We start from the raw sequence: 26,391 nt of genomic DNA on the forward strand, positions 1-26,391 counted from the left end.
CGGCACGCAGGCTCAGTAGTTGTGGCTCGTGGGCTCTAGAGCACAGGCTCAGTAGTTGTGGCACACGGGCTTAGTTGCTCCATGGCATGTGGGATATTCCCGGACCAGGGCTCGAACCCGTGTCCCCTGCATTGGCAGGCGGATTATTAACCACTGCGCCACCAGGGAAGTCCCTATTTTTTCTTTAAAGGGGCCTGTGTAGCCCTCAGGCATCCTGCCACAAGGATGACTACTTAGCAAATTAATATTCTACTTTTCTGTTTTCAAGGTTGACTGATGTATAAAGGCTCTGTTTTGGTTGTGGACATTAGCATTTGTGTCTGTGTTCACCTATATATTGTTAAAATGTAAGTCTTGCATTTTACACTAAGGAGCCAGGTTCTCTTAATAGTTACCATGACCACAGTTCTAATCAAAGGCATATAGTTCCAATTTAAACCAGCCATTTAAGGGTTTGCTAATAGTTGTCCTTATCTCGAATGTTTGCTCTGTTGAGTCGTGGTTCATAATGCAAACGTATAAAATTCCTTTGTAATGACCTCATGAAAGTGGTTGTGCGAATAAAATGTGTCCCTGCTACCATGAAGTGTCAGATCGAGAGGGCAGAACTTGAGTCAGCCTCACAGAAAGATAATCTGAATGGTAGTCTTTGGCTTTTTTAGCTTAATATAATACTTTTAAGTCTTATCCATGTTCTTGCATGTATCAGTAGTTAATTATTTCTGAGTAGTGTTCCGCTGTATGGATGAACCACAGTTTATCCATTCGCCAATGGAGGGACATTGGTGTTTCCTGGTTTGGGCTATCATGAATAAAGCTGCTGGTAACATTTGAGTACAAGTCTTTGTTTGGACAGAGTTCATTTCTCTTTGATAAATACCTAGGAGTGGAATTGCTAGGTTGTGGGTAAGTGTATGACTAACATTATAAGGACCTCTCATGCTATTTTCCAAAATGCTTATACTGTTTCCCAGCCGCGTATGAGAGTTCTCCTTTGTATCTCCATCCTCACCGAGGTTGGATATTGATAGTCTTTAATTATGGCCAGTCTAATAATGGCTTACAGTGTTATCTCATTATGGTTTTAAATTGCATTTTCTTAATGACTTGTTGAGCATCTTTTCATGTGCTTATTTTCTGTCTCTTTGGTGAAGTGACTGTTCAAACCTTTTGCATATTTTTAATTGGGTGGTTTATCTTACTATTGAGTTGCCAGAAATCTTTATATATTCTGAATACAAGCCTTTTATCAGGTATGTTTCTCAGATATTTTCTCCCAGTGTGGTTTGCCTTTTCATTACATAACACTGTTGTTGTTGTTGTTTTGTTTTTGTTTTTGTTTTTGTTTAAATTATTTATTTATTTATTTTTGGCTGTGTTGGGTCTTCATTTCTGTGCGAGGGCTTTCTCTAGTTGTGGCAAGCGGGGGCCACTCTTCATCGTGGTGCGCGGGCCTCTCACTATTGCGGCCTCTCTTGTTGCGGAGCACAGGCTCCAGACGCGCAGGCTCAGTAATTGTGGCTCACGGGCCCAGTTGCTCCGCGGCATGTGGGATCTTCCCAGACCAGGGCTCGAACCCGTGTCCCCTGCATTGGCAGGCAGATTCTCAACCACTGCGCCACCAGGGAAGCCCTGTTGTTGTTTTTAATATTTATTTATTCATTTATTTTGGCTGCACTGGGTCTTAGTTGTGGCACGCGGGATCTTTGTTGCGGCATGTGGGATCCTTTAGTTGCGGCATGCGGGCTTCTTAGTTGCTGCATGCATGCGGGATCTAGTTCCCTGACCAGGGATCGAACCCAGACCCCCTGCATTGGGAGCGCGGAGTCTTACCCACTGGACCACCAGGGAAGTCCCAATAACACTGGTTTTTGAACATCAAAAAATTTTAATTTTGGTCAAGTCCAGTTCATCAATTTTTAAATGATTTGGGCTTTTTGTGTTCTGTATAAGAAACCTTTGCTACCCAAAGTTTATAAAGATTTTTTGCCCTGTGTTTTTTTCTAGATGTCTTATAGTTTGAGCTTCTACATTTGATTCTTGATCCATTTTGAGTGAAGTTTTGTATCTTTTGTGAAGTAAGGGTTGAGGTTCATCCTTGTATATGGACATCCAGTTGTTCAAGAACTATTGTTGAAAATGCTATTTTTCCTCATTGAAATACCTTGGCATCTTTGTCAAAAATCAGTTGATGCTGTATGTTTGGGTCTACTTCTGGACTTCCACTCTACATGTATACCCATGCTTTTGCCAGTACCATACTGTCCTGATTCCTGAAGCTTTTTATAGTAAGTTATGAAATTAGGTAGTAAAGATCCTCAAGCTTTGTTCTTCTTAAAAAGTGTTTGGCTGTTCTAGGTCCTTTGCATTCCCATATAAAGTTTAGAATCATCTTGCCAGTTTCTACAGAAAAACCCACTGAGATTTTAACTGTCACTGTGTTGAGTCTATAGACCAATTTGGGGAGAAATGACATCAAAATAATATTGAGTCTCTCACTCCATGAACATGGTATGACTTTTCGTTTATTTAGTTTTTAAGTTTATTCTTAGAATAGTTTTGTAGTCTTCAATGTGTAGGCTTTGCACACAGTGTATTGAAACATTTCCAAAGCATTTTATCTTTTTCTTGCTATTTTAAATGGTACTTCTAAAAAAATTTCAGTGTCCAATCATTTACTGCTAGTATATAGAAGTGTAACTGTTTTTTGTATATTGACCTTATATCCTGTGAAGATTCATTTATTTTTAAAATTATTTATTTATTTTTTTGACTGCATTGGGTCTTAGTTGCGGCACACGAGATCTTTTGTTGTGGCACGCGGGCTCCAGAGCGCATGGGCTCTGTAGTCGTGGCGCACGGGCTTAGTTGCAGAGTTGTAGTTTGTGGCACGCGGGCTGTCTAGTTGTGGTGCGTGGGCTCAGTAGTTGGTGGCGCCCGGGCTTAGTTGGCCCGCGGCGTGTGGGATCTTAGTTCTCCAACCAGGGATTGAACTTGTGTCCCCTGCATTGGAAGGCGGATTCTTAACCGCTGGACCACCAGGGAAGTCCCAAGATTCATTTATTAATTCTAGTGGTCTTTTGGTAGACTCTGTAGGATTTTCTACGTAGTTGATCCCATCATCTAAAAATAATGTGTTTTTTCATTTCCAATCTGTATGTCTTTTTTTTTCTTCTTCTTCTTTATTCCGTTGGCTGGAGCCATCAGTATGATGTTGAATAGAAGTGGTGTGAGCAGACATCCTTCCCTGTTCCCAGTGTTAAGGGGAAAGCATTTAGTTTTTCACCATTAAGTATAGGAGTAGAATCTTGTAGATCAGGTTGGAGAAGTTTACTTCTGTTTTTAGTTTGCTGAGAGTTATCATGAATGGATATTTAATTTTGACAAATTCTCTTCCTTCATCTATTAAGATGATCATAGAGCTTTTCTTTTTTAGTTTGTTAACAAAATTAATTTTGGTGATTTTTGAAATGTTGAATGAACCTTGCATTCCTGGGATAATCCACACTTGGTTGTGGTGTATTATCTTTTTTATAGATTGCTGTATTGGATTTACTAATGTTTTTCTAAAGATTATTGCATCTGTGTTCATGAAGGATATTAGTCTCTAAGTTTCTTGTCTGACAATATCTTTGTGTGGTTTTGGTGTCAGGGTAATATTTGCCTTTTAGAATGAGCTGGGAAGTATTCACTCTTCTTTAATTTTCTGGGAAAGTTTGTGTAGAATTGGTATTATTTCTGCCTTAAATGTTTGGTAGAATTCACCAGTGAAGCTATCTTGACCTAGAATTGGCATTATTGGGAAGGTTTTGAACTGTGAGTCCAATTTAGTTAGTAAAGATTGTCTTTCTTCATGAGTGAGCTTTGTTAATTTTTGTCTTTAAAGAAATTTCACAGTATATGCAAGTCAAGTCGTTTTGCTGTACATTTTAAACATATACTGTGATATATGTCAATTGTATCTCAGTAAAACTGGGGGAAAAAAGAAATTCGCCCTTTTAATGTCAAACATATTGGTATGAAGTTGTTCAGAATATTCCCTTGTTATTTTTTAATTTTTCACAGGATCTGTAGTGATTGTGTGCCCTCCCTTTCATTCCTGATATCAGTTGTTTGGGTTTTGTTTTTGTCTTTTTTTCCCTGATAGTCTGGCTAGAGGTTTATCATTTTTATTGATCTTTTCAATAAAAGGGAAAAGAACGACATTTTGAACCACATTTTGGTTTAATTGATTTTCCATTTTCTATTTTATTAATTTCTGCTCTTAGGTTTATTCTTTCTTTCTTTCTACTTTATACTTAATTTGTTATTCTTTTGGTTTCTTAAGGTAGAAGTTTACATCATTGATTTGAGACCTTTCTTCTTTTCTGATATGTGTTTTATTCCCTAAAATTCTATCTGAGCATTCCTTTAGCTGCATCCCACAAATTTCGATATGTTGTGTTTTTCATTCTGTTCAAAATATTTTATACTTACTCTTAGTATGATTTATCCTTTGACCCATGGGTTATTTAGAAGTGTGTTTTTTAACTTCCTTATAATTTGGTGTGTTTTCTAGATATCTTTTTTTAAATTGAGGTATATGTATATGTATGTATTTTTTAATTTGGCTGTGCCACGCAGCTTGAGGGATCTTAGTTCCCTGACCAGGGATCAAACCTGGGCCCTGGCAGTGAAAGCGCTGAGTCCTAACCACTGGATCACCAGGGAGTTCCCAGAATTAAGGTATAATTGACATACAACATTCTATTAGTTTCAGGTGTACAACATAATGATTCAGTATTTGTATATACTGCAAAGTGATCACTGCAGTAAGTCTAGTTAACGTCCATCATCATACATAGTTACAAAAACAGTTTTTTTGTGTGTGATGAGGACTTTTAAGATATACTCTTAGCACCTTTCAAATATGCAGTAGAGGATTAGTAACATAGTCACCATGCTGTACATTAGATCCTCTTGACTTACTTATTTTATAAATGGAAGTTTGTACTTTTTGACCTTCTTTTTATTACTATTATCATTGTAATCAGAGAACGTACTTTATATGATTGAATTTTTTTTAATGTGTTGACATTTGTTTTATGTTCAGTCTTGGTTAATGTTCCATGTGCACTTGAAAGAATTTGTGTTCTGCTGTTGTTGGGAAGAGTGTACCGTGAGTGTTAGTGAGATCAGATTGGTTGACGGTGGTGGTCACGTTGACACCCTTTCTGATGTTTCCGTCTAGTCCAGTTATTGAAAGGAGTGTTGAAATTTCCAGACGTAATTGTGGACTTTTACATTTATCCTTTTAATTCCTGCCTCGTGTATTTTGAGCTCTGTTATTAGAGTGCTTACCCATTTAGCATTGTTATTGCTTCTTGTTGAATCAGTCTCATTGTCATTATTATTTTATCATCATCATCATATTCATCGTCTCCTTCACTGGTGCCAATATTCCTTGTTCTGAAGCCAACTTTTGCTGATACTAATATAGCCACCCAGCTTTTTTTGGTTAGTGTTTGCATGGAATTTTTCTCCTAACCTTTATTTTCAACCTATTTGTGTCTTTGTAATCTCCTGTAGAAAACATAGTGGCTCTTGCTTTTTAGTCCAATCTGGCCATCTCTGCTAACAATTGGAATATTTATTTCCATTTAATGTAATTATTGATAGTTTGGATTTAAATATACCATCTTGCTTCCCCCCACCCCCATTTTCCCCATCTGTTGTTTGCTGTTCTTTACTTCTTTTCCTTCTTTTCTTTTGGATTAATTGAATATTTTTCTTTCTTTTTAAAGATTTATTATTTATTTTTATTTATTTATTTTTAGCTGCATCGGGTCTTAGTTGCAGCATGCAGGATCTTCGTTGAGGCACACGGGCTTCTCTCTAGTTGTGGTTTGCGGGTTTTCTCTTCTCTAGTTGTGGCGTGCAGGCTCTAGGGCGCGTGGGCTCTGTAGTTGCGGCACATGGGCTCTCTAGTGGAGGTGCGCGGGCTCAGTAGTTACGGCTCGTGGGCTTAGTTGCCCCGTGGCATGTGAGATCTTAGTTCCCCGACCAGGGGTCGAACCCGCGTCCCCTGCATTATAAGGTGCATTCTTTACTACTGGACCACCAGGAAAGTCCCCGAATATTTTTATGACCCTATTTTACCTCCTCTTGGCTTATTACCAGTATCACCTTGTTTCATAATTTTTAATGGTTCTAGAGTTTACAGTATATATCTTCAACTTTTCAGCCTCTACTTTCAAAGAATATTATGTACTTAATATGTAGTGTAAGAACCTTTCAATATTGTACTCAGAGCACCACCATTTTTTGTGCTAGTATAGTCATATATTTTTTGCATATCTATTGTAAACTTTACCATAGATTTTTATTATTTTTGCTTTAAATAGTTAACTTTCTTTTTTCATATCTCTCTATAGACTCTATACATACTTTAATGGCTGCAGAGTATTCCATCATTCTGATATCATAGTTTGCTTAGTCTCTCTCTTATTTTTGAAGTAGAGTTGATTTACAGTGTTGTGTTAGTTTCTGGTGTACAGCAAAGTGAGTCAGTTATACATACATATTCTTTTTTCATATTCTTTTCCATTATGGTTTATTACAGGATATTGACTATAGTTCCCTGTGCTATGCAGTAGGACCTTGTTTTTTATCTATTTTATGTATAGTAGTTTGTATCCACTAATCCCAAACTCCTAATTTATCCCTCTCCCCGCCCACCCCCCCTCCCCAGGTTAGTTATCTTTTTAAAAGAGTTTACAAATGAGAGGGGTCTTTGGCCCACATCTTTATCATGTGTGGTCCTCTTCGTTCCTTTGTGTAGCCCCACATCTCCACTTGGGGCCATTTAACTGGAACTGCCTTTAACATTTCTTGTCGTGCAGGGAAGCTTCTGTTTGTCTGACTGAGAGCTTTTATTTTGCCCTCATTTTTAACCGATACTTTCGTTCAGAATTCTAGGCTGTAGGTCAGGTCTTTGCTGCCCAACCCGCTTCTGATGCAAAGTGGCGTTGTTGTTCTTCTCTTTGCTCCTGTAGACGGAAGGGGTGGTTTCCTCTGCCTGCTTCTCAGCTGTGTACTTCTCACTGGTGTTTAGCAGTTTTGCTCTGTGTGCCTTGGTTGTTAGCTTTGGTTTATTGTGCTTGGGATTGCAGGAGCTTTTAAGATATGTCAGTTTACAGTTTCATCAAATTTGGGACATCTTCAACTGTTTATTCATTTAGCCCCTTTTTTCCTGGGACACAATTACCTGTGTGTTAGACATCTTGATTTTGTCGTACAAATGCTTTGTTTTTCTCAATCCTGTTTCTCGCTGTGCTTCATTTGGATATTTATTTTTATTACTTGTCTTCAGGTTTATTGATATTCCGCTGGGTATAATCTGCTCTTAAGTCTATCTCATGTATTTTTTTCTTTCAAGATATTTTTTATTTTTCATCTCCAGAAGTTCCATTTGCTTATTTTTACATCTTTGGTCTCTCACCTCATCATGTTTGTTTTCCTCTACTTTCGTGAACATATGGAGTTTATTCATAGTCTCCAGTTCCAGATTCTTGTCTGTTGGTTGCATCGTCTCTGTTACTTGGGGGTCTGTTTCTATTGATTGGTTTCCCTCCTGGTTATGTGTTGTATTTTCCTGCCTCTTGGCTTTGTTATTGGATGCTGGACATTGTACATTTCACATTGTTGAAGTGTTGGATTTTGTTGTATTCTCTTAAACTGTGTTGGACTTGGGCAGAACATAGTAACTGAAGTTAAATCTGTCTAAGATGTGCACCGTAAGGTGACACGTTTAAGGATTTACCATATGGTCGCCATGCGCCCTATTTTGAAAGGTCTAAAACTTCCTCCCATGTCAGTAGGAAAGGTTACTTTTTCAGGTTCTTGGCTGCTGCTCTGAGTCTGTCCAGGGTACCAGGCAGCATCGTTGGTGCTCGTGTGCAGTGGCAGGCGGGTCAGAACGGGTCCTGCTCTCACGGAACTGATCTTGTTGTGGTGAAGACAGGTCAAAAACAGGAAAACCCCAGGAATTCAGATAGTGGTTTGTGATGTCAGAGATTAGCCAGGGTGACCAAGGTCAGGAGGCGGCAGCGCACCACTGATGTGAACAGGGTCACTTGAATGTGGAGAGTGCTGAGCTAGTGACAGGAGACCCATGCCCAGACCCGAGAAGGGAGCTCTAAGGATACAGTCGTGGTGCATCCAGGGAGCAGCCACTCTGGGTCAGGGGAGGGCTCGAGGACACACTTGGAGCAGAGGGGCTGCTGGGAGGCTGAAGCAGCGGCTGGCGGGCTCGCTGGAGCGGGGCCTGCACCCAGTCCCTCGGCCTCCGAGCGGTAGGAGTGGGCCAGTGCAGCCGGGAACCAGGAGGGAGGCCTCTGCCGAAGAGGCCAGATGCCAACCACAGCAGAGGAGCAGTGTTTGCAGGGCAGAAAGTGGTGGGTTTGGAGCTGAGACGCAAGAATTGAGAACTGGTTCAACCAGCCCCCCTGAGTAGGTATCTTTTTGCTGAGGCGTGATTGATGGATAGAATTCTTCTTTTGTCGGAAGCCATTCAAAGGCTTAGTAGATTAGCGCTCTGGGTGAAGGGAGCAAGTGCAGTGAAATAAAAGCAGATGTTGGTCCTGGCCAACCTGGAAGACAGCGGGAAGACATTGAGAGTCTATTCAAGTGGTGTGGGAGGGTCTTTGCAGGGATGTGTATGGTCTCATTCGTACGTTAAACACCACTCTGGCTGCTGCTTGGAGAACGGACCCTCGGTGTGCAGGGTGGCTGTAGCACCGTGGTATCCAGGCCTGGGGTGGGTGACAGTGGCCTCGGCTGGGCTGGACACGTGGGTGGAGTGTGGGTGCGTGTGGGGTGGAGGTAGGGCGCGCAGCCTCGCTGCTCTCGGGGAGCAGCCTGCTTCCTCCACCACCGCCTCAGACCCGTCTCGTCTGACCGCCCGTTCCTGCCCCTCGCTGACTTGTCAGTCAGACCCGTGGCCTCTCCAGTCACAGTTAGAATCAGCATTGTCTCATTTTCAGGAATGCATGTCCCATCTGCAGAAAACGCAAGTGTCTCATCTGGTTCAGAGCTTCTCCCTCAGCTTCTGTGAGTGACGTCGGCGTCACTCAAGGGCATGTTGCGGGGCTGGAGGGCAGCGGTGCCTGTCCTGCGGCCTTCCCCTTGCCACCCCCGCTCTTCCGTTCTTTGCTGGTCTCTCTGTGGTCCCCTCTGGTGCCCAGGCCCTGCGGTCCTCACAGGTGGTCCATGGCGGGTAGCTCTTGCCCATAGGAGGCCCTGTTGAGGTTTTCCTAGGCCTCAGTCGAGACCTTGCACTGGACTGCCTGCTGGGGACTGTGTGACACCCCCGTCCCCGCTCTGCCTCTGCCCCCGGTGTAACTCCGGGGTCCGCTCACCCAGGAGAAATGTTTTCGGGTTCGGGGCTGTTCTTTGATGATGGCGCAAGCTCTGTCCTCGGCTTGGGGGTGGCTCCCCTGCTCCTGGCCCCTCCACTGGAGGATTTTCTTGTGCTTCATCCAGCAGCAGATGGGGTGGGGCCGCAGGTGGGGGAGCTGGCACCCGGCTGAGGGCTGAGCCGGGCTCGTCTCAGAGCCTTTACACTGGACCTGGTGGTGACGGGAGGAGGAGCGATGCCGTCCTCCCTTCAGGAGCCTCTCCCGTGACTCGGCCCTTCTCTTCAGGCCGCTGGGGCGCTGGCTGGAGCTGGCCGCCCTGCTCACGAGCCCTGCGGGACGTGCAAGCACCTTCCTGCACTGTGTGGGGGTCCTCAGCCCTAAACCTGGAGCCCACGTCCCCGAGGGACCAGGTGGCGGCTGTGCGGGCCGTGGGACAGTGTCCTGAGGCAGGGGGAGGTGAGGGGTCGTGATCTCCATGGCGGCCGCTGGGTGGCAAGGTCTGAGCCCACTTCCTCCTGGATGTTGTGGGGCAGAGGCTCAGGTTTCTGCGAAGTGGTGCCCCCCGGGATGGTGGTTGCAGGTACCAGTTAGGGCGCTGGGAGTAGAATTGCTCTTTTTTAATGTATGAAGGAGATTCATGGACCGTCCTCGTGTGGTTGTGATGTGACTATCCGAAGGTAAAAAAATAATCGATTCCAGACAAAATTCTTGGGTGTCAGAGAGAAAGCTTCCTATGTAGTGTCGGTTGAAATATTTTCTCTTTGATGTGTAGGTTTTACATTTTTTCTAAAAGGCATCGTCCCGAACAGTTAGTAACGAATTTGGGCCGTGAGCATTACTCATAATGAGTCTGTCCTCTTTTCTCTAAAGCAGGGTCAAGACTTCCTTCTTCACTCCCCGCTCGGCGGCTCGCAGCCCGAGGCCGGTGGCGGGAGGCTCACCCTGGGTGCTCAGCCGTTGCCCACGGCCGCCCCCTCGGACACCGCGTGCGCCTGCGAGGCCTGCAGCGAGCGCAGGTACGGGTATGGGGGACCCTCCGCCTGCGGGGGGTGGGGTCCTCCTTCATTGCTGCCCTTGAGGACTGGTGGGAGGAGGCACGTCCTCACAAAGGGCGGGAGCCTCCCCGAAATTGTTAGGGTCTCGGGTCGATGGATGCCTCCGACTTGGAGGCTGGGGAGGCCGTCACTGCCGCTGCCAGAGGATGGGAAGAGGAGCTGGACGCGCGGGTCCTGATTGGCCTCTGGGCCCGGCTCGGCCGAGGCAGACCAGGGCCCATGGGAGCCTTGACGGCCAAGGGCCCTGGGGGCTGTGCCGGGGCTGATGGCGCCGGGGCTGATGGCGCCGGTCCTGTGGGCGTTTGTCCCCAGGGAGATTTCGGCAGAGGCGGAGCGGGAACCTCAGCAGCTGCAGAACTACTGGTCGGAAGTGCGCTACACGGTCCGCTGCATCTACCGGCAGGCGGGCACCCCGCTGGCGGACGACCAGGACCAGTCTCTGGTGCCCGACAAGGAGGGGGTGAAGGAGCTCGTGGACAGGTGTGTGTTGCCCAGGCGCGGCCCTCCCCCACCAGCCGCCCACCCGGGCCTCCCCTCTGCTCAGGGGGACTCCCCTCTCGGGGTTGGGAGAGCTTGTCCCGCGAGCTCAGCCCCGGGCACGTGGCAGGCCTGCAGCAGACGGGCTGGGTGAACTCTCAGATTCTCATTCTCATGGAAGGCTTATTACCTGTGCAATGAAAGTGAATGGACGTACTCCTCTCATTCCTTAGTGTGTTGAGGCTGACAGTAGGACTCCTTTTGGGCACTTGCTGAGCACTTTCTCAGGCACTCCTGCTTTATTGCCCCATGGAGGAGAGGCAGTTATGCCACTTAGGAGATGAGGAAACCGAGGCCCCGTGAGGTCCGGTGGTGGATGGAGAGCCAGTTGTCACAGGCCTGTTCACACAGGTGCTTCTCACTGGGCGGGGCTCACGGCAGGGCGCGCTCGCGCAGGCGGGGACCTTGTGCTCAGTGACAGCACAGAGTTTGAAGTGGGTGTAATTTTTATTCTTCCTTAGAGTTTGTACCATGTTTTTCCTCTTTTTAGAGATGTTCCAAATAAAAGCAGTAAATTTGAGCGAGACATTCCATGAACTGATTCTCATTTTGGTCTTTTTTTCACGTTTTGAATGCAGCCCCTTTGGGGTTCTGTAACCTCTTGTTCGCTGTGCTGTAGAGTTCATCCTGGAGATGGGTGTGGTGACTGGCTATGGGCTGTATTAACTAGTTAGTGATTCGGCCGGTGTGTTTAGGGTTTGACTACATGAAATGGCTCTAGGTGGTGTGTGCCTGTTTTAGAAGTTAGGTTTCCTAGTGAATATTAGGAAAGTATTTATAACCTGCATGTCACACTTGCAGCTTCACAGCTTGTGAATGCTTAGGAAGAGGCCAAAGTAAAATAAGAGACAATTGAAAGGAAATGCTCAGTAAATAATTGTTCAGATGGGATGTTATGGCAGAGAGGTTTGGGAAACAGCAGTATTCTAGTAATGAAACATACCGTTAAGAATGGAAAAATTCCACGCCCCCATTTGAGGTCTGGGTATATATGTGTCGTATGTTTTTCACACGTTTTACATGTACTATGTTTTTCCTAGTCTCCATGTCTAAGGACCCTCCTCTTGTTGTCGAAGTGCCAGTACACACGAGGAAGGGCTGTCTGTAAAGCCTTAAGGCACCACTAGGACCTGTACAGCTGGCGGCGATTCTCCTTTGCCCCTTTCCGTGGCCCTCGGCATCCTGCTGCGCCGCCTCCCCCCCCCCCACCCCCCCATTTTCACACATCGTCACTGCGTTCAGCCACACCGGCTCTCATGCCGTCCTCCACAGACCTGCTGGTTTCTGCTCTTCGCTCGGTCTGGAATGTTCTTCCTTGCTCAGGGTTTTTTTTTCCTCCCTTCCATCCTTCACTTTAGACGTCAGAGTCACCATCTCAAAGAGACCACCTGACCCAAACTCCAAGGGGCCTCCCGCATCATTCTTTATCAACCCTTCCCTTCTTTTTTATCGTGTTACTGCCGCTACCTGGAATTACGCTCTGTATGTGCGTGTGCTCTGAGCACCCAGTGGCCTGAGAGTTTGTTTTCCTGGCGTCTTCCTGCTGTGGCTTTGACACAGCCGCCTGGGCCAGTGCTTGTTTAACGCACGGCTGGGTGAGCTTCCACAGCATCTTCATCTTCCTGCCCCTTGGCCATAGCACTTTTTAAAAGTCTACTTGCAAAAGTACCATGTGGTCATGTCATTAAATTTATAAGATACAGAAATGGACAAAGAAATAAAATGCAATGCATGTCTAATTCCAGCTGGCGAAGAGAACCAAGAAGGAGGCGTCCAGTCTCCTTGTAAGTTCGATTGTCCCTGTGCCATTTTGAGTCTTCTGTGAGTTTCCTTTAAGAGGTGAAATACATTCTGTTTCAGAGAACAGTTGCTGTACTAGTAATTAAAATTATGATTGTCATGCTAAGCTAAACAATTAATATATCTATATCTGAAGTAGACTCACCACAGTGGGGGTCCCATCAGTTCTTACTGTTTCTCTGGCCACGTTTTTTGTAAGGCTACACAAGTTCCATTTTCACTCGGCTCTTGTCTTTTACAACCTAGGTAGTGTGGTGACTTAGAAGTGGAATAGGTGACAACTTACAGTCTTCTCTTTTGACCCAGCGTGGTGCCCAGAGGTGAAAGGATCCATTATCCAAATCCAGGAACTACAGCTTAATGTATTTTACAGCTTGTGTGCTGAGGTCACAGTGGTTCCTCCTGGTGATGGGCTCTAGACGGGTATTGGAGTTGTCGCTTCAGCGGTTGTAGATTTCCATCTGGAGGCTCCTCAGAAGTGCACAACTGAAACGAGTGGTCACTTTAAACATAGTCATGCCAGTTACTATAGAACAAGTTGGTAAAAGTTGATGATCTCCAAGTTCGGGAAGAAATTCATGAAAATGATCATTGCTGTGTGGCCTGATTGGGGCATGTATTGATTTGTTGTCTCTGATCTTCAGCTTACACATTTTATCTTATCGCTTTTATTATTTTTTGGTGGGATGATTTAAAAGGAGATATACTGTCTGTATAGTTTCTTCTGATTATGAGAGTAGTAGAAGAAGCCCATTTGGATCAGATACTGAATTCCTAGGAAGAAGAAGGAGCAGCCCGCTCCCGTGCTGCAGCCCAGGTGTCACCTCTGGGGGCCGTGGCTTTTCACCTGTCCGCATATAAGCGTTCAGAGATGAGTGCTGGGGTCTCCCGGGCTCGGCAGTTCTGTGGCCCCCGCGCGGCTCCGCTGTACCCGCTCTGCCACCTGCTGGCTGCCTGAGTCCGGGGACTCGTCCAGCCACCTGGCTTCGCGTCTGACCCAGCGTCGCCTCGGGGGTTGACAGCGAGCTCTCAGTGGGCGCCGGTCACTGCCTTTTGGCCAGTGACTCTGGGGACTCCCCCTGTGTCGAGCGGGCTGACTGTGAGAAGATGGCGGTTGTCATTAGGTGGGCAGCCCCGGGGTCCCAGGGTCCCCCTGCGGGCGAGTGGTGACTCTCTCTCCTGTGCAGGCTCTGCGAGCGGGACCCCTACCAGCTGTACCAGCGGCTGGAGCAGCAGGCCCGAGAGTACGTGCTAGAGATGAAGGTCCGGCTCCTGCGGCAGCTGTCGGCCGCGTCCAGGGTGAAGTCGCCATCCGCCCTGCAGGGCCCCCCGCAAGCGCACCAGTTCATCTCCCTGCTCCTCGAGGAGTACGGTGCCCTGTGCCAGGCGGCGCGCACCATCAGCACCTTCCTCGGCACCCTGGTGAGTCGGCTATGTCCCCTGCCCGGGGCAGGGGCGGGGCGGGGGGTCTGGAGGCCCGGCGCGCCCCTCCCCTCCTCCGAGATGTGCAGGCGGGGCTGGGGGCCTGATTCCTCTCCTCTTTCTCTCCCCTCTGGACTTGGCTGCTGGATGAAAGCGGAAATACTGCTTGGGGACCTTGGGGCCTGGGGGCGCGGTGTGGGGACCGTGTGAGGTGAGGGCCGGAGTGGGTGACAGCAGGAAGGAGACAGAGGAGTGGCTGTGCTGTGAATTCTGCAGATGGGGGCTGTGTTCTCAGGGGGAGTGCAGAGCATGGGGACGGCAGGGCACCTGTGTCCCCCCCGGCTCGCAGTCACTGATCTACTCGCCAGCCCAGCGCTGGGCTGAGGGTAGGGTTATAGAACCACGTAAGACGCCGACCCCTGTGGGCGGTCTCTGACCGCCTCAGAAGGGAAATGACCACAACTGGGTGGACGGAGGCCTCTGGTAGAAACTCAGTTCCTGGGCCTGGTCCTCAACAGCCTCAAGCGCACCTGCCGGCTGGAAGGAGGGACAAGCCGTCTTTGCTTTCTCGACTTACTAATAGTCTGTGGAGTTTCTCATCATCACTCAAATTTTATTATTAAGTGAGACTTCATTGGGCTGGTTTTGGGTGCTTTCTTAGTGGTAAAACTGCATTTTAAAACAAATGCAGTGACCAGTGGTTCCGAAGGTTTTAAGCGTAAGGTCTTTATGTGACTCTAAAGTCGATAGACCTCGATAGAAAAATTAACCAATTTTGCAGGTAGTTTCGGGGGGTTCACGGAGCTCCTCAAGCAGCATCACTTCATTAGAGCATTGCTGTTCCTGCAAGTGAGTCCCGAAAACCTCGAGGGAAGCACCCACCGTGAGAAAAGGAGCGGGTGAATGCATGGGCGGGCGGTTACCCTGTTCAGCACCGAGCCTGAGGGGCTGACCCCCGGGCGTCCCAAGCAGCACCCACCCCCGGCTCACTGAATGTCTCCCTGTCCTCCAGAAGTCCAGCTCCCCTGCCGCTTCCTCTGTGCCAGCACTGGCCTGAGCCTGGTGCACAGAGCAGTGCGGAGAGCTGCTGCAGCCCCCCAGCCAGCCAGGGCCACCTCAGCCTCACCCTCCTCGGCCGCTTAGAGGGCACGCCATCTTACTCAGCCACCAGAAAATAATGTGAACCGTGTTTATTGAGCATCAGCTCTAAGCTCAAAATACAGCTATTTGGTCAGTGATCTATTTCACTTTCTTCGCACGTGGAGAAACTCACTTTGGTTTCCAGTGAGACACCACACCAGTAACCTGGACTCTTCCTTCCTCCAAGGGAGGCAGCTGAACTCTGGATAACACAGGCTAAAACAAGGTAGAATCTTTTAAAACGCATTGCTGAGTTGGCATTAAAGGCAAGAAGCCTTGGAGGGAAAAACAAATCGAAAGCTGGTGGAATCCTGAGAAAGTCATATGCTCAGAAGCCAGCATTCCCTCCAAAGATTTCTTCTCGTCCTGGGAGATAGGAGCTACAGCCTAGGTCCAGCACATAATGCTGGGACCACAGACGATCACAGCCTCTGTGAGGGGGCAGGAGAGACCCTGCCCGCAGGAGGGACAGCAAGGGCCTGTGCCGAGGGTGACCTTGTCAGGGGTGGGGGGCTGTTGATGTGATGTGAAAACCCCCAAGCCCAGAAGTCAGTGAGTCGGGCAACACGCAGATCCCCTCTGCGAGCTCACTTCATCCCATGTAACCACTGTACCGTTGTCACACCGGAGAAAACTTATGGTGATTTCTGTGTGCTCAGAAAAATGTCCCAGTTATCTCAAAAATCTCTTTTTGTGTTTGGGGTGTTCAAACCGGATTGAGAACAGTTCACAGATTTATAACAGCGTCTTTCTGGGTCTACCCCATAATCTGAGCAGGGTAAGAGTTGTCAGAGCCGAGGTAAGATTAACTTCCAAGTCCGTGTCTCAGAGTCTCAGCATTTTTGGACTTGGACTCCTTTCAGTTTAAAAACTGAGAGCCCCAAATAGCTCTTGTTTGTGCAGATTTTATCTATCAGTATTTACTGTGGTGAAATTAAAACGGAGAAATTTAAAGATATTCATTAAATCACTTTTAAAATAACAGCTCATTGCATAACATAAACAGCATATCTCTAAATAAAAAAACTGTTTTCCAAAACAAAACGTTTAGTAAGAAGAGGGGCACCGTTTACATGTTTGCACATCTCTTTAGTGTCTGGCTTAACGGAGGACGTGTGGATTCTTACATCTGCTTCTGTGCTCCGTCTGTCTTCATAGGTTGTTTTGGTTGAAGTTTTTGAAGAGAATTGGGCCTCCCACAGATACGTGTTTGGAAGAATAGTCTCACAGACTTTTCAGTTTGTTGTGGATATTCTTCTTTGAGAGAATACACCGGAGTCGCAGTGCTTCTTAACGGTTAGCTGCAGTGTAGGACCTGGAGCCGTGTCACTGAGCTGAGCCGGCTCTGCTCCGTCACAGCCCACGGGTGTAGCTCACACTTCAAGTGGTTTTCCAGCATCAGACGTCGGTCGTGTGGAAAACACTGGTTCACTGAGTGAGCCACACAGATCTTCCTGAAGATATTCAGTGTCACGTTAGGCAGCACGATATTCAATATTAAAAATGGCCTTTGTCACCATCCCTGCGATCCTCATCAGAAAGATCTTTAAATGTGGAGAAGCTTCAAGGCCACAGTGGCAGATGTAAGATTTCCAAAGTTCTGATTTTTGCTTGGGAGCTCAGATTTTGGGATTGGCCACAAGTGGGGTCAGTTGTCCTTGAAGCAGCAAGCTCACTCGCCGTGCACACCTTGCCAGCTCATGCTGTGCTCACTCCCTTCGCTTCTCTGGAGACAGCCCCTCCTGCCCTCCTGCCCTCCTGCCGCCGCAGGACCACGGGCCGTGTCAGGGCGTAGAGAGGCGTCTTCAAACACATGCCTTTCCTGGGAAATGTGCTCGTGCCCCCGGGCATCAAACCGGCCACAGGTTTTCTAATGATTGTAAACACTGAAATAAAACTGGGACCAAAGTTAGGCCTCCATTCACCTAGGAAATGCCTTCCCAGGCTGTAAGAATTGTGAAATCTGAATTTCCATTTACAAGGCCAGAAGAGTCTTGAATCTCTAGCTGTTTCTCAAGCTCTGCTGCAGGACTTGACGGTACACACTTCCTCTTTCTTCTTCCAACCCCCAAACACCTCCCTGCAGGTGAAGTGAGAAGTGAGAGTGGTTTGGGTCGAAGTGCCTAGGCTCAGGTCATCCAGGAGCTTTTTCTTTGGCCTCCGGCTGGGGCAGCACCAAGTCTTTGCCGACCCCCGGGTCTCGTCTCTCAGCAGCTGTGACAGCACCCCCCCCGCCCCGCAGACCCCGTCCCCCCAGGCCCAGGGCATGTTGCTCAGCCTCTGTACGCTGTTTCTGGCCTGTGAATGGGGCACGGCAGCACCAAGTTCAGGGTTTCTGTGGGCGCTGATGAGTTCGTATGTGGGAAGCACTAGGAACCAGGCCTGGCCCACGGGAAGTACTCCTTACTACTAGACTGTGTTGTTGTCCCGAGTCGCTCTGAGGTTGTGAAACGAGTTTGGGGTCTGCTGTTTCTCTTGCATGACTCACCTGGAAGTATAATTTCAGATTTCATAAAAAATGCCAAACATCTTCATACATCGGTCTTTACCTTTATTACCTTTAGTTAATGTGAGCCCAAATCCAGAGCTGTGGTCCCACCCGTGCAAGTATTATAACTTAGTGCCCAGGGTTGCTCACAGGCTGGTGGGCAGGGACTGTTGACTCTGTCCCAGAGATTGACAGGGGAGGCCAGGCAGGACCTCGGCTCTCCTGGACGCCTTCCCTGGACCCTCTCTCATCTGGCTGAGGGCCTAGTCTGGCTGCTGCCTTAGCTCCTTTGTCATGGAGACAAATCATAAATCAGACCGTCGCCAATCCTCTGTCCCCTGGGGACTCCTGGCAGTCAGGGGCCTGCTGCGCTAGTCTCTGTGTCCTCATGCTGGCACAGCGCCTGTGCAGAGTGGTCTCTGCTGAAGTGTGTGACACATGTCCTTTCGTCACTGCCTCGGTGGCTATGTCATTATTACAAGCACGTTCTTAAAATTATGTGCTTGTAATCAGGCCTCATTCCAGGCCTTGGGCCTAGTTTTTCGGTTCCCAGGCCCTGGTCTTCTGCCCCACCCAGCTTTCCTGTATCGTAATTGCTCCGAGAGACGCTGTGTGTGAAACAAGAATGATAAAATTTAGACCTGGGAGGCCCTGGTGTTTTGGTAAAACGTGCAGTGAGGACAGGCGGTGGAAGCGCTGACAGAGTCGGGGGTTTGAGGTTCCCTGCAGATGTCATGGATACCTTGCCGAGTCTCCGTGTGGGTCTCGAGTACAAGCAGGGGGCTGCGTGCGGCTCGCAGATCAGGTGTGCGTGCGCTGTAGGGCAGGGCCACGCGTGCTCCGCAGCGTCCCGCAGGTGCGTGCTCAGGAACGGGAGCTGCTCGCCCCAAGTTGCCCTCTCAGCCCCTCCGTCCACCAGTGATCAGGGCACAGGGCAATGGGATCTCCACGTGTAGATCGTGTCCTGACATCTCCAGGTGTCGTAATTTCAGCTCAGTTGGGCTACGCAGTAAATAGGAACAGACCAGTACATGGGGTGGCATGAGTCACCTGTTCAGAGGGGACTGGAGTGTGATGCCCAGTGAAGCCTCTCCAGACTGTCGGTCACTCAGGTGAGGAATGTTTCCCCAGGTGCGAGGTGGTGCACCACGAGTGGTGTGCGTGTGACTGACAGACGGACATGTGGGTTCACACGCGCGTGGTTGCGGCCAGAAGCTGTTGAATGTGAATGCTACACGTGGGGAGGTCGTGGCGCTGTCTGCCCCGGTCACCCTGTTCTCTCTGGAGGTCACTCGCTGTGATGGCCAGGATGCTTCCAAATGTTCAGAAGTGTTGTTCAGAAGGAAGTAACTGATGAGGTTGCCCATGTTTGCCAGGGAAAGAAAGAGCTGAGCTTCCACACAGCATCTCTAGCAGGGAAGTTGCTGTGTCGGTCGGAACGGGAGACTTCTCGAGACAGGCTCAGACACGATTGTCCTTCGGCATCAGAGGATTTGTATGCGTTTATTTAAGTTGTTTGAGAGGTAGGGCGTGCGGTACATTTGGGAGGCATGGTTATGAGAAATGGCTGCCGGACGTGTACGCTGGTTTCTCTTTTCTCTGTCCCCTCGTCTGTGTGCGTCTTGCCACCCCTTCGTTTTGTGTTGAGTCATTTGGAAGGGAGGCCGGAGGCACAGGGAGTAGCGACCCCTCATGAGCAGAATGCTCTGGGCCTGGTCAGAGGGCTGTGGGTTTGGGGGCGGGGGGAGAAGCCCTTCTGGGAATTTGTCAGTCTTTGATTGGGTGTGTCTTCTATGTGTCTATCTAACTAGGAAAACGAACACTTGAGAAAGTTCCAGGTCACGTGGGAGCTGCACAACAAGCACCTCTTTGAAGAGCTGGTCTTTTCGGAGCCGCTTCTCCAGGGCAGCCTGCCGGCGCTGGTGTCGCAGATCAGGTACTCGGCCTCCGCCCGCACGTGTCCTGCTGGCGTGACGGCGCGCTCCCGAGTGCCGCTGCAGGGGGAGGGCTGGTGGTGCTAAGGGGCTCCGGGGCGCTAGGGGAGGGATTAGACACGCTGTCAGGTCTCTCAAGCATTCGCTTCACACCGTGGCTCATGGCTTGGGTTCTTCTTACTGCTGTAGAGCTTCCGTGGGGCTTCATCAGGTGTGCCAAGCCCGGAGTCCCAAGTACAGCCTCGGGTCACTTGCCCTGGTGAGGGGGAAGGGGAAAGTGCAGCCGGGGGTGTTTGCTCCGAGGTGGCTTGACAAGTTGGGCCCCTCCTTGGATCTGCTGTCCCTGTGCTAGAGAGCCAGGTGTGAGCTTCCTCAGCCCTGCAGCAGGTGATTTTGTTCCTCATCTGCTTACCACCTGTGAACAGATTCCCAGGCTGTAGACGCATCACAGAACAGCACAGACTGTAGTCATCTTGGTTTAAAGGTCCACACCAAAATATGGTTGGGCCAGATTCGCAAAGAAGGGGAATTATTTTTACGTCAATATATTATTGTTGCAGTTAACTTACACAGTACTCACCTTTTTTTTTTTTCTCTTGAAATCCATGTTTCAATCCAGTGTTTGTTTCCTGTATTCCTAACTCCTGTTTGAGGGGTCCTAGCTATTCCCACTTCTCACCCTTACCTCCGGAGCAAGAATAACCTTAAAAGCAGCTAGGGAAGGAGGACTGGGGCTAAGGTGGTCAGGACAAAGAGTTACTGGTGTGGCCCGCACCCTGCTTCCAGCATCTCCCGCACCACCGCCTGCTTCCCGCCCACCCTAACAGTGCCTTTAAGATCCATGGTGGGTGCACAGAGACACGAGTGTCCTAACCGCACCCCTCATGGAGATTGTGCCCAGTTACGATGCTCAAATCCAGCAAGAGCACTTTTTATAAAAAGACATGCATCTTGTGTGTGCGTGGGGGGGTGGGGGGGTGGGGTCCTTATAGTAGCATTCCAAGGTATTTAGCCTTTTTTTTCTTCTTCTGGTGAGCCAGGGAGTTTGATGGGCCTCTCATCAAACCATGGGTGGGTGGCAGAAACCTGAAATGTGTTATAAAGCTCCACTTTTTCCTGTGCCCTGGCTCTGGCTTTCTCATCTTGCTCATTGCGAATGGTGGTCAGTCTCCAAAGATCAGCAGTGTTTTAGAGTCTTCGGTGTTAATCCTGGGGTCAAGCTGCAGAGTTGCTCTCAGGAGTGGGTGAGGGACAGGGTGCGTGGAGATGGGGATGGATGCTGGGGAGAAGGCAAGCAGGGCGTTCCCCAGGAGTCTGGGGCGCCAGAAGGAGCCATTCCTTTGAGTTCCCCAGGAGACACCTTTGCTGGACCCAAGGACAATTCAGATTTGAGCTGGTAGTTTACAGATACCTATTTAACAACTCCTAAAAATTTTGTGACAACTTATGTACAAACACTACCCCGTAAAGTAATGACTATGTCTGTGGCACACAAAATCCATAGTTGTGAGTATTGTAACACTGACACTTTTTGTCTCTGGGCCTGCATTTTGTTTAACTTTATTATAAAGTGAAATACAGATACAGAAAACTACACAAAATAAATGTAAGCTGAATGGATTGATAGCAGGTGAACATCCCTTAGCCCCAACCCAGCGTGCTCACCTAGAAGCAAGTCCGTCTGCGTGGCCCACTGGGCACAGGAGCCTCGCCCAGAGCTGTCACTCAGTTGGCTTGCACAGCGATCCCGTAACTCCCTGTCTTTCTTCTCTCCCTTTTTGTTTTTTTGGCCGCACTGTGCGGCATGCGGGACCTTAGCTTCCCGACCAGGGATCAAGCGTGCGCTTCCTGCAGTGGAAGCGTGGAGTCTTAAGCCACTGGATCGCCAGGGAAGTCCCCCTTTCTTTATTCTCTTATTACTCATGTGCATTCCCATAGTCTTGCCTGCTTTTTTATTTGCTGTAGTTTTGTTTTTCTTTTTTTAAATACAAATGATCTACCCAAAGGTTGACTTCATTAAAGGAACTGACTTAATTTAAGAGAGTTATGTCTCTTTTTTAACAGCTTTATTGAGATAGAATTCACACACCATATAGTTCAGTAGTTTAAAGTGTACAATTCAATAGCATTAATTACATTTATAACGTTGGGCAACTGTCACCACTATTTCCAAAACTTGGATGTCACCCCAGATAGAGACTCTGTCACCGTTAAACACTGACCTCCACTCCCGGCCCCTTTTCCTCCGTGCCTTTTGAGATTCTTTTTTTTTTTTTTTTTTTAATGATTTTTTTTCCTATCTTAACCATTTTTTATAATTCTTTATTTATTTATTTTTGGCTGTGTTGGGTCTTCGTTTCTGTGCGAGGGCTTTCTCCAGTTGCGGCAAGCGGGGGCCACTCTTCATCACGGTGCGCGGGCCTCTCACTATCGCGGCCTCTCGTTGCAGAGCACAGGCTCCAGACGCGCAGGCTCAGTAGTTGTGGCTCACGGGCCCAGTCACTCCGCGGCGTGTGGGATCCTCCCAGACCAGGGCTCGAACCCTTGTCCCCTGCATTGGCAGGCAGACTCTCAACCACTGCGCCACCAGGGAAGCCCCCTTTTGAGATTCTTTAACGTGCAGGCCCCCACCCCTATCCACTTTCCCTTACAATTTACCCATTAAGGAACCAGCTCCGTTTGTCGTGTAGCGACGCCAGGGTCTGGGTCCTCCAGCAGGCCACTGTCTGTGCTGCCTGAGAGTTCGTGTGAAACCAGAAGCTCTGTCAGACTCTGCTTCCATCCCTCTGGCAAGACCAGGAGCCCCATTTTGTCACCTTATTTGTTGTGGTGGTTTTAGTAGCTATTGCCCAACTTCGTCTTTATTTTAAGTATATTGATATATTCATTGTTAGGGGAATGTTTAATTAGGCTTGTAAGTAAACGTACCTGAACTGATTTTATCTCATTTTCCTTATCACTTATTGTTTCACATAGACAATATTCGTAATAGATACTACCAGCTGTTAACTGTCATGTGTTTGCAGAGTGAATATTTAGGTAGTAACCTGTCTGCTGACCCATTGATGCTGTTGACCCTGAGGACACTTTCTGCAGTCTAGCAGCTCCCTGTTTCCTCTCTGGACTCCAGCCCTGTGCCTACAGCTTGTGCTCTGAGTGCCCCACCACGGAAGTCCCAGGGCCCCCGGCTGCTTTGCCCTCCACTGGCTCTAAGTAGAGTCTGTGGCGTAGGACAGGAGGAGAGCGGTTCTCACCTCGGGCAGGAGCGGGAGGAGAGCACGAGTTCCCTCAGCCTCCATCCCAGTCTTCTGGGTGGCCTTACGGGGAAGGTGGGGTTTGCATGAAGAGGGGAAATCAGCTTGTGAGGAGCAGGGTTGCAGAGGCAGGGGTTGAGGAGAAGACCGCTGCCTCGTGGGCTGCCGTGCTCTCAGGCCTGGGGGCGCCCACGTGCTGTGTGGAGCCAGGGGGGCCTCGGAGAGGCACTGGATTCTGGGTCTTGAGGACTTTTGTTTCCTGGGGACAGCCCCGGCGTTTGAGCCAGCCCCATCACCGCGTGGGTCGCGTCGTTCCCTTTCCTGGCTCTGGGCTTTCCTGCACAGCTTTTCAGTGACCCTGTTTTCTGCGTGCTCCCTCCTTGAAGTGATGGAGCCGTTGTAGACGGCTTCGGCAAATACGAGTCCACTCGCACGACCTGCGTCTTCACGCAGTGGTCACCAGGGTGGAAAGGGAGGTGTCTGCACCCATGGAACAGTTCTTGTTTTTAACATCGCTATTGTTTATTTTCATTATAAAATTATTAGATTGTCATTGCAATAAAATTCTGAAAGCAAAGGAAACCCTGAAGAGAGGTAGGTACCATAAACACAGCTGGGTGCTGCTTCCAGATTTTTTCTAGTGTCCACGCCTCCCACACATGTGCATCTTTACACATGATGACGTAGTCCTTTCTTCACTTAACATGGGAGCATCTCCATTTCAAAACATACGTCTGTAAGTGCATGTGTGTCTGAGTCTGAGTGTGAACAAGCAGGTGTGACGTAGTCTGTAATGAGAAGCTTGTCTGGGGTGGTATCACCGATCCCAGTGGGTAACTTCCAGCTCTTTCGTGTGAACAGCAGTGATTACTAAGCCTGCACATCATCTTTGTGCTCCTGAGCGATTGTAAATGTTGCCTTTGATTTTGAAATTCTTTGTTATGAGGTCTTTATCACCGTTGCTTTGGTTCAAATGTTGACGTGTTTAGGTATTAGGAAAAGGAACAGTGTCTGAAGATAGCCTGCCTGTGAGCCTGCACCCCTCCCCCACTCTCCCGCTTCTCCTCTCCCATGCCACCCTCCTCTTGAGAAGCCCAGGTGTTTACCTCTATTTGTGTCTTTTGTTTTCTGTTTATTTTCTCATCTGCCATCTTACCATCTTTCTTAACAAGATACACAGAGTGAATGAAACTATAACTATATTTTTTATTGAACTGAATTTCCTGTTTTACTTGATTTGAAAACCAGGTCCAAATTTTGTATTTCTCATTGAATGTTTTGTTCTCTCTGGGTCAGTGAATCTCAGTAGGGAAAAACAGTTTACGACCCCACATCTAGTGAACTGCATCTCTGGGCCTTAGTCTTTTTAGGACAGCGTTACTCACCACTCATTTTTTTCTGAGGAGCTGTTGCTTCCTGGAGCTTCCTCTCTAGGCCAGACTCTGTCGTGGGTGCCTGGGCTGTGTGCTTAACTCATCCCGCACAGCAGCCTCGTGGGGTGTGTGGTGGTGCCCCACTTGCCACCTCGGGAGGGGAGATGATGGCCAGAGTGCTGAAAGGCCTCTCTCCCCAGGCTGGGGACCACGACGCATGACACCTGCAACGAGGACACGTACAGCACCCTGCTGCAGCGGTACCAGCGCTCCGAGGAGGAGCTGCGCGGGGTGGCCGAGGAGTGGCTGGAGTGCCAGAAGAGGATCGACGCCTACGTGGACGAGCAGGTGGGTGCGTGCCGCCGGGACGGCCGCGAGGAGCCCGCCGCGAGGGGCCGTGTATCCAGGGGAGGCGTGCGAGCGGGGCTCCCAGCTGCTGCTGCTCCGGAGGGGACGCCCAGCCACGCCCGCGGGGTCAGCTGCCGGTCAGGTCCCTGCTGGCCTGGGTGCAGCCACGGTCACGGGCACAGGCTGCTGCCCAGACTCGGTGCTGCCGGCGGGGGCCTCTGAGGCCTTTGGAAACGGCTGAGCCTTGTCGTGTCAGGACCCGTTTACTGAACACTGGCCACACGTGAGCTTCAGAGCCCATTCTCCACCCGTGCCGAAGCGTATCGAGCGGGAGCGCAGACACGAACACACACGGCGGTGCTGGGCAGGCGGTCTGCAGGGCTGGAGGAGGGTGGAAGGCAGGCGCTGCTGTGGGGATGGGGCCTGCGGGCAGGGCTTCCAGCCGGCGTCCCGGCCAGCCAGCCCGCCTTTCTAAAACCCCCAGGAGGGTTGGGCAGGGGAGGCGTTCAGCGTGGATCTTCTCCGGGGTAACGCAGGGTGTGAGGAGTAATAAGGAAACAGTGACAGAGCTCTGTGTTGTACTTTTGAGGCTGTAGGAAAACAGAACCTTGGTTCTGGCGTAAGGTGGGTGGTGGTGCAGCGTCTGCCTGGGATCCTGGGTGCCGCCTGGCCGCTGGCTGTGACGCTGCGTCTCGGCGTTGCCATCTGAGCGTGGTGAGGGGTTGGGAAGAAGGAAGGGACTGGCGTGTGCCCACGTCGCTGTCCGTTCCAGCCTCGCTCCGCGTTCTGTGTGGCAGTTCTCCCTCTGCAGCCGCAGGGGCCGTTACTGTAAGTGGTCTCTCATTCAGAACCGCAGAGAACGGTTCTGACCAGATTCTCCCGCGTGATACTGGCTTTCCCACCTGTCAGGTGCGCCTTGGTAACGTGACACAACTCAGCCTGTTGAGCTGAGCTCGTCTGGGCGGGTGGCTCCGCCGGCGCCGTGCGCTTGGCCTCTTCCACAGTTGCTGCGTGCGTAGCACGTGGCCTCGGGGGCCACTCTGTACCTGGCACACGCTCCCCGCTGTCCCGGGGTCCCCGGGGCACTCGTATACTCCAGCCGTGGCTCGTCGCTGACCACTGACGCCTCAGCTTCGGCCGCTGTGGGGGCAGGGCCGGCCCCAGGTTGCTTGACTGGCCTGAGTTTGGCAAATGTTGGCACGGGGTCAGGTAGCCGTGACCCCGGCTGCCTTCCAGCTGCCGTCCCTGTGCATCCTGCACCTGGACCTGCAGCCAGCTCGTCCCCTGCGGCCTTGTGCAGCCAGGCAGCCGGCAGCTGAGTCACGCAGAGGCAGAGGAGCGGACAGCTCCCTCCCCTCTGCTGCCTGCACGCACACCGGCCCGTTTTCAGGAGTTTGCTGTCCGGGTAGTAGAGGGAACAGGAGCCCGGAGGGGAGACTGGTGCGTGGGGACAGGGGCTGTTGCCTGTTCCTCGGGGTGTTCTGGACTCAGGTCCTGCGGAGGACCCGGAGGGGCATTTGGCGCCAGGCCCTGCCCCAGATTGGTTGTGAGCCTCGTTCAAGCCTTTCCCCTCCCTGGGCCTTAGTCTCCCACTTGTGAAATGACAGGATCAGATTAGATGACATTTTGATTTTGTTTGAGC

At 49.5% G+C, this 26,391-nt stretch overlaps 1 protein-coding gene across 3 annotated transcripts in view; it reads left to right on the forward strand.

The window, feature by feature from the left end:
- The window catches only part of LOC133092538 (protein FAM193A-like), a 171,055-nt gene that overhangs the window by 85,935 nt on the left and 58,729 nt on the right, over positions 1-26,391 (forward strand). For 2 of the 3 annotated variants that reach the window (XM_061191884.1, XM_061191883.1), the window contains 5 exons: positions 10,269-10,414; positions 10,766-10,933; positions 13,978-14,212; positions 19,652-19,776; positions 24,602-24,749. In XM_061191884.1, coding sequence (XP_061047867.1) covers positions 10,269-10,414; positions 10,766-10,933; positions 13,978-14,212; positions 19,652-19,776; positions 24,602-24,749 — 822 coding nt within the window. The remainder of the gene's footprint in view (positions 1-10,268; positions 10,415-10,765; positions 10,934-13,977; positions 14,213-19,651; positions 19,777-24,601; positions 24,750-26,391) is intronic. The other variant, XM_061191885.1, reaches the window with a different exon arrangement.

Source organism: Eubalaena glacialis, chromosome 5 (assembly GCF_028564815.1).
Source record: "Eubalaena glacialis isolate mEubGla1 chromosome 5, mEubGla1.1.hap2.+ XY, whole genome shotgun sequence".
In the NCBI taxonomy this organism is placed as follows: domain Eukaryota; kingdom Metazoa; phylum Chordata; class Mammalia; order Artiodactyla; family Balaenidae; genus Eubalaena; species Eubalaena glacialis.